This window comes from Malania oleifera, chromosome 10 (assembly GCF_029873635.1).
Source record: "Malania oleifera isolate guangnan ecotype guangnan chromosome 10, ASM2987363v1, whole genome shotgun sequence".
Lineage (NCBI taxonomy): Eukaryota > Viridiplantae > Streptophyta > Magnoliopsida > Santalales > Ximeniaceae > Malania > Malania oleifera.
In genome coordinates, this window is record NC_080426.1 from 71,806,483 (window position 1) to 71,819,497 (window position 13,015).

At 36.9% G+C, this 13,015-nt stretch overlaps 1 protein-coding gene across 8 annotated transcripts; it reads left to right on the forward strand.

Moving 5' to 3' along the window:
* The first annotated feature begins 1,305 nt into the window (after positions 1-1,305).
* Positions 1,306-12,762, forward strand: LOC131165796 (heterogeneous nuclear ribonucleoprotein Q). Of its 8 annotated transcripts, none has more exons than XM_058123876.1 (11): positions 1,350-1,458; positions 1,694-1,771; positions 2,131-2,199; positions 2,445-2,886; positions 2,975-3,091; positions 3,232-3,372; positions 3,584-3,760; positions 10,911-11,115; positions 11,778-11,956; positions 12,049-12,134; positions 12,219-12,762. In XM_058123876.1, the coding sequence occupies exons 4-11, from the start codon at positions 2,500-2,502 to the stop codon at positions 12,352-12,354; spliced, it is 1,428 nt and encodes a 475-aa protein (XP_057979859.1). In that variant the 5' UTR covers positions 1,350-1,458; positions 1,694-1,771; positions 2,131-2,199; positions 2,445-2,499; the 3' UTR covers positions 12,355-12,762. The 8 variants fall into 8 exon arrangements, with proteins under 8 accessions (XP_057979858.1, XP_057979859.1, XP_057979861.1 ...); XM_058123878.1 differs by having other exon boundaries at positions 2,450-2,886; XM_058123880.1 differs by having other exon boundaries at positions 1,447-1,601.
* Positions 12,763-13,015: the final 253 nt, after the last annotated feature.

The following is a 13,015-nucleotide window of genomic DNA, read 5'->3' on the forward strand; positions in this document are numbered from 1 at the left end:
TGGGTATAGCCAAGATGGGTCTTGGTTTGCTGATTTGCATGGACAAAGCTGCAGTGGGTTTGTAGAGGGAACTGTAGGGAGACTTTGTTTGCTGTCTCAGGGAGGTTTTGTGGAGAATCGTTGTGAAATGTCTACCGTTTGGTACCCAATGATGGACTGTGATGTTCGGGATATGTCAAAGGTCCTCCATGATTGTGTAATGGAGTGTTTTAGCAGGTAACAGAGTGGATCGTCAGTTGTTAGTTCTATTGAAGACTATGCACGAGGTTTTGGTGATATAAGATTTGCCGTAGCTATTGTATTTACTATTGTGAGAAAGTCTTATTGGAAGCCTAGTGTGGAGTTTTCGGGTGAATCTACAACTATATCAGATTTGATGGTAGAAGTTGAAGCTGCCATCGGGAAGTTCAAGTGGCATTGCTTGGACTTGGTGCACCTCTCCAAGTACTAGACCGGAGACGGTCCTAACCGAGCGTTTCAAGTTCAAGAATCAATCATGTTTTTTGGGTTCTCCTAAGGGGCGTATAATCACCAAGGTGGAAATTGTTATATTTGTGTGTGATTCTTATTCTTAGTGGGATCACAAGTAAAGGAAGAAAAACATGTGAGAGAAGTCTTCTTGTGTTGGTAGCAGAAGATTCATCGATGAGCGTCCTGTGCTCATCGACGAATGGATGCCAAGAGCCTGAAAAACTTAGAGTTAAAGACTCGTCGAAAAAGGATAGACTCATCGACGATTGAACTTCTTTAACTCGTTGACGAATCTTTTGTTCTCGTCGACGAGTGCACCTGAGTTGTAAGAAGAAATTTTAATTTTGAATTTGAATGTTGGCGTGGTTGGGTAACTGGAGGGAAACCTCTGAAAGAATGTTTATTTATCCCTATCTAAGGGTATTGTGAGACATGAGAGAGATTTTTGTGAAGTGTATTGTATATTCTCAAATTTTTTAGTGAAATTTTTATACCAATTGTTTCTGTGGATATAAGTTTTATTGAACCACGTATATCTTGTTGTTGTGCTTGTTATTTCATGTTGTTTGGTTGACTTTGATTTTGCTTGTTGCGTATTTATTCCGCTCTGCATTCTACTTATCCGATTCATATTACAACAAAATCTTTACCCCACACTTAATATGAATTCATACTTAACATTATTATAATTTTAGATGAAATTTAGTAGCAACATAATTAAATTTATTTCTTTCAAATATTACTTTATTAATTTTTGTTTTCGCCATTTTTCTCTTCTTTCCTATTCAAAATTGTACTACTAGACCTCATCAATTCCGACTTTAGAACAAAATTAATGCCTTTGGAAAGACATGGGTATATATACCTACTGAAAACGATATATATAAATATGTTATTGAGGAAGGCTTTGACGGAGCAGTAACAGCTATTGAGAAGGGCAGAGACCAAATACGGACCAAACGCAAAATCGCAAGAGAATAAACCTGGGTATGCAGTCTCTCCCTCCTCGTCATTTTTCAGTTTTATTTCCTTTTTTCCGAGCCTGTAGTTTCTCCAATTAGAGTGTTCAGATTTGGCAAATCGAAGCTCGTTAGCTCAATCTCTAGAAATCTGTTTAGTTTCAGTTAAATGTGATTATTTTTGGGCATCCTTCACTGGTTCTAGACCTACGATTCGCTCTTAACACTCAAATTCTGATCCCTTATTTATCCTTTTGTTTTAGGGTTTAGGATTGGTTTTTGCCCCCGCCTCCGCCGCTATCTATGTTTTCGATTTGGAGTGGATGAACTTATGAAAATGGGTACATTTCGCGTAAATTTTAATATTATATTGATGAAATTATTCCACTTTTCGTTATCTGGTTGGATATTGAGTTGTGTTAATCAGTCTTCTTCTATATCTTCAACATTTTTCTGTAGATGTGATAATTTCAAATTGGTTTTTGCAAATCTGGTTACTTCATAGGGCGTTTCTGTGCCATTTTTGGTCCAGATGTTGCTATTCCATCCAGAGATATTCGGGGGAAGCATTTTTTTTTTTTTTCTTGTGTTCGCCTTTTGACTCTCTTAGTCTTTTTAAACATCAATAAATCATTTTTTTTTTTTTTACATGAAATTTGAAAGCGTGGTTTCTCATAACTGGTCGTTGTCACTATGGCAGTGTTAACATCCCAAGTTTTCTTTCCTTTCCCATAAATTTCCTGGCAGCCAAGCAGAGCGTTTCTGATAGGTAACGTTGTCAGTTTGGAAGCATCCTTATGATGTCTTTAAGAAATACCTTGAATATTTGTCCTTCTATTTGTTATTGTTGCGCACCTGAAGAGATACTGTCAAGATTTCTCTGTCCTACATGTTCTCTTGGCCAACACTGCATTATGAGGCACACCCGTATGAATATCCCTGCATTATGCATGTATGCAAATTCTCATGGCTTTTTGTTCATCCTTCATATCTTAAATACATGCTTTCATGTAGTTTAGGACCTGATCAGGGACAGATTGGATGACAAAGCCTCAAACATAAAACACTCATGGCTGAGGGTACGGAAATTGAAGAGAGGGTGGATCTTGATGAGGACAACTACAGCGAAGAGATTGATGATGATGTCGAAGAACATATAGAAGACGAAGGAGCAGATAGAGGTGATGATGAAAATGTTGAAGGAGTTGAAAATTCAGAAACTTGGGATGCTCAGAAAGATCAGATGCTCGAAGCTAATGGAGACCAAATAGCCACTGAACCTGTTGAAGACAAAGCAAAGCCTACTACTTCCAATGACGAAGGTGACAAAGATAAGCATTCCCATCTTCTTGCTCTTCCTCCCCATGGATCGGAAATTTTCATCGGTGGGCTTCCTCGAGATGTCCGGGAAGAAGATTTGCGCAATCTCTGTGAACCATTAGGCGAAGTTCATGAGGTTGAAACAGTGAAATTTCACATGTTCAGATTTTGTGCAGTTCTTTGTTGGGATTTTTAACTTGGTTATAATTTGAACTAATTTGCAGATAAGGCTGATGAAAAATAGGGATACTGGTGAAAGCAAGGGCTACGCTTTTATAGCTTTCAAGTCAAAAGATGTTGCACAAAAGGCCATTGAAGAGTTACATAATAAGGAATTCAAGGTAAGCTTGATGATTCTATGAAAGACCTATTAATCTCTGTGGCATGATATATTTGAAAACACTTTATTGCAAGTGCATCCTCTTCCTGCCTTATTTGTACATTAGGGCTGGGGATTTTTTACTAATTTTTGTTACTGCAGGGAAAAATGATACGATGCTCGCTGTCTGAAACAAAGCACAGATTATTTATTGGAAACATCCCAAAGAGCTGGACGGATGATGATTTTAGAAAAGTCATCGAGGAGGCTGGACTTGGAATTGATAACATTGAGCTTATAAAGGTGGTTTGGCTTAAAAGGCTATCATTCTTTTATCAAGAACACTGTGTTGTTAGATTTTATCAGCTCACACTACCAGCTATACTGTTTTTCTGTGTATTTATGATCCTCAAAATCCTTAAAATGAGGTCTGTTATTAAAAATGCAGTGTTGTATCATTTATGACTTGTATCTACTCACACTGCCTAGTCCATTGTTTTTCTTGTACATTTAGGATCCTCAAAATCCAAGCCGTAATCGTGGTTTTGCATTCATTGAGTATTACAACAATGCCTGTGCTGATTATTCAAGACAGAAGATGTCAAGTGCAAATTTTAAGCTGGATGGCAATACACCAACTGTCAGCTGGGCTGATCCAAAGAGTACACCAGACCACGCTGCTGCTGCTCAGGTAAATTCCAAAGATGGATAATTTTGAAAAACTACATTTTAAAAAGCTTTTACATGATCCACTTAAATTTTTTATAACTGAGGGAGCATGCATTTTCTCTCATTTTTATCTCTTTTCATCTTACAAGCTACTAGGCTAGGCACAATAGTCTACTTCTGCAGGTGTGTTAAAACAAACAGATATGCACTCCCAAGATATGTAAAACCCCTCCTATATAGGTTTTTCTCTTTTCATCTAGAAGCTCTTAGACTACGCACAATAGTTTACTTCTGCAAAAGTGTTAAAACAGACAAACAGATATGCACTCCCATGATATATGTAATCCCCCTTCTATATAGGTCTAAGGTTTTTTTGCCTGCAATATTAAGTTTCCTTTTTCCATTTTTAACCTCCCAGAGGAAGGTTATAATTCTCTTTCTCATTTATTGAAATGGATCTATGAAATCTTATCTAGTAAATTAGGTTTACATTTCATTGGACCTGATCAAATTGTTTTTTTTTTCATGCAATTTTGTGTATCCAAAGTGCCATTTCGTGAATTATAATCGGTAGGACCTAAACCTCCCCCCCCCCCCCCCTCTCACACACACACAGTCATGTGTACACACAAAAATAACACGAAGAAAAGAGAGAAAAACTGGGAATAAAGTTAATAAATGACTGGGATATTGGACAAGAAATGCACACGTGCACATGCATACAGATACATTGTGAGCTTATATTTCAAGTTAGAGGATGATGTGGTACACTTTTTGAACCCTTTTGAGTCAGTCCAATAACTACCTGAAGAGAAGGCATTTGCCTCACTTTGCTAGCCTCTGTGTTGCATTGTTACAGGTACAACTATCGGCTCAAGAACAACTTTGCCCAAATCTTTGAGTAATAATGGCGTATTTCCTGACCCTTTAGATACTTGGTCTGAGCTTGTCGAGTCAGTTAAGTGAACCTGAAAGATAAATTCTGGCTTATCTTCTAGACCTCAACTCAGAACCTCAGAACCTGAGAGATCCAGCTTATATGAGGACCTTCTTACCACCTTTTTCCTGTTCAGTGTTTAGTCCCATCAATATCTTGTTCCTGCTCCCCTAAATGCCCAGGCCTCTTTCCTCCTGTTGCCCAATGTTTGTCTTTTTTTTTTTCTCCCGGACAATCCCCCCGAGGCAGTCACTTCACTCCCCATTAAACCTACTGCTCTCCAGACCTTTCACTCCTTGGTGGTTTACTGGAACTTTATGGACTGTTCATCAGCCTTACAGAAATCGTTGGATTGGGGAACTCAGATTTAGACACTGATTTTTCAGATGTTCTTGAGGATTACAGGTCAGCAACAGAGTCATCATCTCCAGCTGGGCCCTGATGCCATGTTGTGCCTGGTATTGCTGCCATTTATTTAGAATCCCCATGAAATAATGATGTGATCATGTAAATTAATGTTTCAAATCCCAGAGGTTGCTCCACAGTGATTTTTTTGTGTGCATGGACTGTGATAGTATAATTCCACTTGGCACTTTGAAAGGGCATGCCTGAGGATATTTCAACCTTTTCTAGAAAGCATCTGCCGTTGTCTCCTGCTTTAGTTGCATCCAGGCATTAATATTCTTACAATGTCCTTATATTTCAGTCATCTATTTCTTAGACTTCAGTTATAAATGATTCTGATCTTAATTTTGTTGCAAAATTTTTCCTCATCCTGTTGCAATGTTTGCCCATGGTTGGCAGCTTTTTTATTCTTGGCCTTGCCAAAATAATTTCAAACTATAGGCATCCTTGTTACTGTCTTTGTTCATCGTAATACCTTTTTCTTTAATTGTCTAATTTTTTTTTTTATGTGTGATGAATCCTTGCGAGGGTTTATGTTTTATGTGGGCCCTTTTGTATTCTGTTAGTTTCTGAGTAGGGGATGTCTCTAAAGGATAGTAACAAGCATAACATTGTATCCCAATAGGAGAGTACTGCCATGTAAAAAGTTTTTCGAGAATCCTTCAGGGATTTGAAAGTGTTTATAGTTTTTAGGAAATTTAAGTTTGGCATCATTAACAAATCATCCAGGCCAAGGAGGATTTAAGGGGTTAAAAGAGGAACAGAGTTACGAATTTAATATTTCAGTTGGAGCAATAAGGTCCTTGGAAGGAAAAGAGGATCAAGGTTCACTAAAGGTATGATTCTTAACGTAAATTTGTCTGTGGAATGTTAAAATGGTAAAAATTCTGGTTTGCATTCTAAAATTGGTTCCTTTTGGATTGTATTTGGCATTCACTTGATTTGAGGGTTGAGGTCCTCTTATTAACTCTGTAGTTAATTAATTTCTAAAATTGAAATCCTCTTGGCGTTATTGGTATGTGTCTCTATTGATCCTAGGCTTGGGATGAATTATGAGATGATCTCACTTACCTGCACCCTGGAACAGAGTCCTTTGGTATTGGGAGGTGATTTTTTAATTGTCTAAAATTTTCTACTGCAAATAGAGGACGCAAGACAGTCACAGAAATCCAAATATTTTTAAGATGTTTTATCAATATATCTGGCTTCTGGATGCGAGTCTCGGAAACTCTTTTATAATTGGTTTAACCTCCAAAATTTTCTAGTTACCAGCAAATTAAACACATTTCTGTAAAACATATTCTTCTCTGTACTAATTTGTTTTGGGGATAGAAATAGAAAAAATAATGAAAGATGAAAGAACGTACAAAAAGGAGTGTAAGAAATCCACCTAAGAAAGAAAAAGAACAAACACGAAAAAAATTCCGGTCAAAATGCACAACCTTTCAGTCATGCTGTAAATTTAAAAAACACGCCTCCTTCAAACAACCTGCTGCAAAGGCCCATAACAAAATCAAATACTTAATCCTATCCAGGAGCAAAGTCCAAAACATCTTCTTCCCCATAAAGATACGTGCATTCCTCTCCCAACCAAATGCCCCTCAAAACAGCAAAAATTCCCCACTTTCACGAATAACTAGGAAACATTTGGAATCTTATTAGTTGAAGCAAGTCAAAAATATTATGGGGCATTGCTAGACTTCATGAAAAGTGAAATTGGGGTTCCTTGAAAAGCGAAAACTCATTTATAGCTTGAAAAGTGAAAAATCATTAATAGCTTGGAAAGCCTTTTGAAATTGAAAAAATGTACTTCCTTTTGTTTTTGTTAGAAACAAATTTTTGGTTCTTAATGGTTCAAGTTTTGCATTGTATCAATATTTTAGTATGTAATAAAAGGAAGATCTCTTAATGATTTTGTTGAGTTGCATGTGTTTTCAAAGAATGATCGATGTGATTACCGCCCAGGAGGGGCATGGGGATGGAGAGAGAGATTAGCCTTGTTGACATCTCTTATGATATTATACCTTAAGTATTCCCTAGGGAGGAAGGGAGGCATTAGCCTTGTAGACATCTCATACAATATTTTTGCTCGGTAGTCCCAAGATATGCAAGAACTTCCTAATATTATATCCTGAGATTTGTTCTTGTTGCCGGTGAGTCTTGAGTTTTTTAATGATCCGGTGAATCCATTTTCTCATTGGACTTGATCTTAAGAACGATTCTGATATGACATAAGGGATTCTTAGTTTTTGTCATTGAAAGGAAAGGCTTTGGCTTAAGATGGAATTGATTAGTGGTTGGGTCAATTGTCCTGGTTGATTTGAAAGATAATGTTAATGGTGTGTGAGATAATCAGTAATCAGCTTCTATCTGTTTTTCTATTTAGTTTGAGTGCGATTATCATCAGGCCATCTATTCCTTTCTTTATGAACGTTGGTGGATGATATTTTGAGTGGATAATTATAATGCATAATCCTTTTACAGAGTGAGGTTTTTGGTGTTTTGGTGCAATATGTGTATCTCTTTCATTAAATCATTGCGTGATTCTTTTGCTAACCTTAAAGAGTGTAAAAACCTAAACTCATCCATCATTGGTTTGGAATCATAGACAACACAATTAAACCCAAAATTTTATGAATGTGATATTGGTTTTTAAGTAAGAATTGAGTTAGTTGTTGAGTGGGTAGCCTTGTAGAATTTGGTCCCTTCTCAGTAAATAATCCTGGGACTGTTAAAAATTTTAGCACATGTTGGTTTTGGATATTTCATAACATCATGGTTCTGACAAAAAATAATGGGTTTTAAATAATAGAATTACTGTAATTCACTACTAATTCAATCCTCTCTTGGCAATATTTCTTAAACTAATTGCTCTTGTTCAAATTTTTGTTGGATTGTGGAAATCCAAAACAATAGTGGACAAGCTTGGGTGAGGGAAAGGGTCTTTTAGTGGATTTTGTTTTAATGTTCTCCGTGTCATATCAGTAACATGGCAGTTAAGAATGTGGTTTTGTTGGGTGAGAGGATTTGAAGGCTTCTAAAAGAGTCCAATAGTTTTTGCATGTTCTGGCTGTTGTCAGAGTCAAAATTCAAATGGTTGTGAGAATTCAGCCCAACTGCTACTGTATTTTTTTCCTGGGAAATTTATTATCCACGTGTTTTCCCTCTATATTTATTCTGTGTGGATTTATGTGAAATCTTGTTATGAAACGTTATTTTGGTGTATATGTTTCGTAGCTTCCTTGTAACTGGAATATTAGATATAGTTGTAAACTCCTAGCCTTGTCGGTTTTTTTTTTCCCTAGTTTCAATCCGAACTTAAGTGCAGTTTCTCCTGACTTTCATGAAGGTTTTCATCTTTCTGAGCTTTGAACAGCTGAAGATGCCCCTTGATCCTAACTTTTTGTTATTCTCACTTTTCTTTTTCTTTGCAAATCTTTCTCAATATCATTATGTTTTTTCAGTTTTCTCTTGCTTCCATCCAATCTGCTTATAAGTCATTTGGTATGGCCAAGGTTTCCCTTAATGTCAAGCACTTGTGTTTGTTGTGGCTCAATGGAAGGTTAGTACCTACTTCGTAATATAAAACCTGTAGTCAAATTCTCCAATTATTTGTGTCATGCTATATGCAGGAATTAAGAAGCCTGAGACTCCGAAGACTGCTTTCTACTTTCATTGTCACATATCTTTGATTTTTTACTAATCTAGTTTGGCCTGCATAGATTGCATGCCTCTAAGAGTCAAATTTCAAGAAACTAAAAGTTTTACTATTTTATTCTTGCTTTGGTTTTTGAAGTTTTTAATAGGAGTCTCTTCTTTAGTCCTCTGAGACTGGATTGGAGTTTGTTCTATAATAACAAGAAATTTTAGTTTCTCTCACCTTTTGGGTTTCTCCCTCGAATGCTGTTGTAACTTGTAAGCTCAATTCCTGCAGGTGCTTTATGCTTTAGGTAGCTAAGGTCAATTAGGTGTTAGGTCACAAAATTCATTTATTTATTTTGCTTATTTTTAAGGCTTTAGTGATGGTGTCACCTGTATGAGTTGAATAGAGATACAATTGTTGGGCTTAGAAGGTCTAGAAACAAGCAGGCCCCCTGGAACTAAACCTACATGATTGAGGAGAAGATTGAACTTGTATTATGGTTGGGCAAGATGGGCTGTTGGAACTTCTACATAGAGGACATTGAGCTTCTCAGGCTTATGATTAGATTTTTTTTATGGGCAAAAGACAATGACCTTCCCTAAGGTGTTGCAAAAAGACATTGACCTCCCCTGAGGTTTCAAAAATATCAGAGTTTCCCTGAGGTTTGCCAAAGAGACGTAAACTTTCACTTGTATTTTGCAAAAAGATAAGCTTTTTTAAGGGAGGTTTGTGTCATTTTAGCAAACCTCAAGGGAGGTCCGTGACATTTTCGAAATCTCAGGAGTGGTTTATGGCATTTTTGAAATCTTAGGGGAGGTCTCTGTCTTTTTGTCAAATCTCAGGGGAGGTGAGTATCTTTTGACCTTTGAGATGGGCTTTGGGCCATCTCTGATGTTGATTTTCTATCTAAGCTGATTTTGCTTTGCAAGGGTTTCTTGGAGACTTGATGCCCCTCAATCCTTCCAGGTATTGCTTTTTGCTTGTTCTGTTTTTCTTTTAGTTGTGGTTGCAACCACCCCATTCCTCCAACTCTCTCTCTCTCTCTCTTTCTCTCTCTCTCTCTCTCTCTCACACACACACACACACACACACAGTTAATCTTACCATGGAATGGAATCTTTACAGTACTCCATTAGAAGTCCTTGCAAATATTCATGGAACATAGGCCTGTGTATTTACATGGTCTTCCTGGTCTCAGATGTTTTCCTGGATTAGTATTTGCTCAAAGCTTTTCCCACCACTGCATTTGGGTTGAATTCTTCGAACAAATTACTTGAAATAATTTTCAATGCCCATATTTTTCTTTCCTTCTTTAACAATCATTGGTGTTGCAACTTTTTTAATGCTGTTTAACCTCTTATTCAAATTGATAACAATTCGTAGAGGAAAATTTTGAGGTTTAAAGTTACCTTAGTGGGGGGGAAGAAATTCAAAAAAGAAAAAATGTTTCAAAAGGCTTAATCAAGGCTCGCCTCAAGGCACAACATGCCTAAAATGACTTTAGGCTCAATCTAAAATACCAAATTCCAAAAAGGTTAACACATTATATGATGTGACTAATGTATATTTACAAAAGGCATGCCTTTTGCGCCTTTTTAGTTGAGGCTTATGCATTTTGGGTATGTGATTCTCAAGTAAAAATTGGTTAAAAAATTTTAACTACATGTTTGTATAGAAGGAATCACATAATATGAGTTGATTTCTAGAACTCTTGAACCTCAATATTTCCAAAATAACAGAGTTGCATCTTAGATCATGAAAATAATTTGAACTTTGTAATAGTATAGCTATCCCTTGTCACGATTTATGTCATGTATTCAAGTTAGCAATTTTTGAACGGCAGTCGAGTAGTTTGCAAAGTATATATAATTTTTCTTTCTTACATTATATTTGTGATTTTCTTAATTTTTCTTCATTTTAAAAAATATAAAATTTATTTACATTTATTAATCTTAAAAATAAATTCTTAAAAGGCTTACGCCTCACCTTTTTAGGGTTAAAACGCCTAGCCTTACACCTCCACCTTTTAAAACATTTAGTCCGCCTTTTAAAACATTTAGTAGAGATTTCCAATATTTTTTTTGTCTATAGAACTCGTGCTGAGCTTTCTACTTCTCTATGTTGCCTTGCTATTGAAATTTTGGAAGCTGTTAAGCCTTGAGAAATTTTCTGTACTTGGATTCCCAGGTGAAAGCCCTTTATGTGAAAAACATACCAGAAAATACAACGTCTGAACAATTGAAGGAATTATTTCAGCGCCATGGGGAAGTTACAAAAGTTGTCTTGCCCCCTGCCAAATCTGGTAACAAGCGGGATTTTGGATTCATCCATTATGCAGAAAGGTCAAGTGCATTGAAAGCTATCAAAGATGCCGAGAAATATGAAATGCATGGTAATGTTCTAGCACATTTTCTATTTTAAAATATGTGTATTAGAGCTGTTAAAGGTAAATTAAACTTCTGTAACACTTGTTTGTTCATTAATATTTGAGTATAATAATTGAAATACTGTCTAGTTGGAAGATCTATGATGCAAGATGTGTTGCAGTTGTTTACGCCACAAAAGTTCAAAAGGGGAAAAATGTGGACTATGATTGACCTCCATTGTAGTATTATTTATTTTAAAACTGATTTTAAATTTGATTCCTTTTTAAAAAATTGCATGTCATAAAATTATATTCAATGATACCAATATTTCAAAATATGGTGTAGTGAAATATTTCACTCGTTGCTTCATTGGTTATTAGTACTTATTACTGGAGAAAGCCCCTGTTTTGGGAATTTAGAAGCTTGGACGTGGATCAGTTAACACTATCCTGAGCAAAGAAAAATATCAGGAAAGAAGTGGCATTAATATGTCCTGTCAGCATAAAAGAAACAAACGATGAGGAATGAGGATCACTTCTCCTATTTTATTTTTTGTAGCTGTTGTATTAAAATGCAGTAGTGAAGAAAGGACCACAATCCTTGGGTTTTCGACTGCTTTACAAATTGATTTGTATTTGCTTAACCTGTGTGGTTTGGAAAATTATGCATTGGTGTACTTGTCTTTCAGGTCAGGTGCTGGAAGTTACCCTTGCTAAGCCTCAGACTGATAAAAAGTTTGATGGGCCTGCTCTCCATGGTTCCGGGCTTCATTCAAGTTATCTTCCACATCCTGGGTATGGTAGTCTTCCTGTAAATCCATATGGCTCTCTGGCTGCTGGGTACGGTGTTTCCACTGGATTTCAGCAGGTATGTTGTTGGATTAGCAACAATACAGAATTGCCAAATCAGTCTTCACTTATTAGTCAATATTCATCTCACGGGTTTGCAAACTGGAACAGCCTGTGATATACGGTAGGGGGCCAATGCCAGCTGGTATGCAAATGGTGCCAATGGTTCTGCCAGATGGTCGCATTGGCTATGTTCTGTAAGTTGCTCTACTTGCAGTTTGATCCAATTATACTATTTCCACCACTGTTTTGACTATTGCTTGTACTTGAGCATTGTGCAGACAGCAGCCTGGAGGACAGATGCCACCTCCAAGACCTCGTAGAAATGATCGGAGCAATGGCTTAAGTGTACACCAAGGGCGAGGAGGAAGTGGCAGTGATGATGGGAATCGTGGCAGGCGGTATCGACCTTATTAGTCCTACAGGACTAGAAGGGAGTAGAAATATGTTATAGTTGGATGATTATCAGTTGCCTAACAGAATAACTAGCCCCCTCAACTTGCCCCTGCCAAAGAGATTACCCACCCCCGAAAATGGGGTAAATTGTTGGAAGCATGAGACGGGTAAAATGTTGTCACCTGACTTAAAAAGTGGAGATTAGCTATTGACTCTTCTATGTCGGACAATGTCTAGCATCAATTTATTCCCATGTTTGCTCTACCTGGATTCTGCAGAAAAAACAAGAGTTGTTTAAAGAGGTAATACAAACTACACCCTCCCAGCTTGCATTGCAAATTGTTGTCCAGTATTATGTGTCTTTGTGGACCAAACAATTCAAGGACATCTGTTCCCTTTTGTGATTTGATTCCATCAGCTCTTTGATGACCGCCCCGTCTCGTGGCTGCTATTTTCATTTCCAGCAGGACTTGAATTTGCAAAAGAATTGAATGACTGTTTTCTAGGATGGAGGTTTAGCAACTTTTTCTCCCCTCAATAACATGATCTCTTCAAGAACTTTTAATTTTCCAAGTCTTGCTCCACACTTTGAAGGGCAGGGAAAGGGTCATAACAGGGTTTGTAGCGCTGCTTTCTTGGATTTGAATTCATGATCAATCGGTCATAAAGGAGCAATCTTATC

What these genes read in the sequence shown, in the direction of transcription:
- LOC131165796 (XM_058123875.1), top strand. Translation starts at nt 2,500, where the DNA reads ATGGCTGAGGGTACGGAAATTGAAGAGAGGGTGGATCTTGATGAGGAC. An exon ending in TACATAATAAGGAATTCAAG is followed by an intron (nt 3,092 to 3,231) that starts GTAAGCTTGATG and finishes TTGTTACTGCAG; the next exon opens with GGAAAAATGATACGATGCTC. An exon ending in GGTCGCATTGGCTATGTTCT is followed by an intron (nt 12,135 to 12,218) that starts GTAAGTTGCTCT and finishes AGCATTGTGCAG; the next exon opens with ACAGCAGCCTGGAGGACAGA.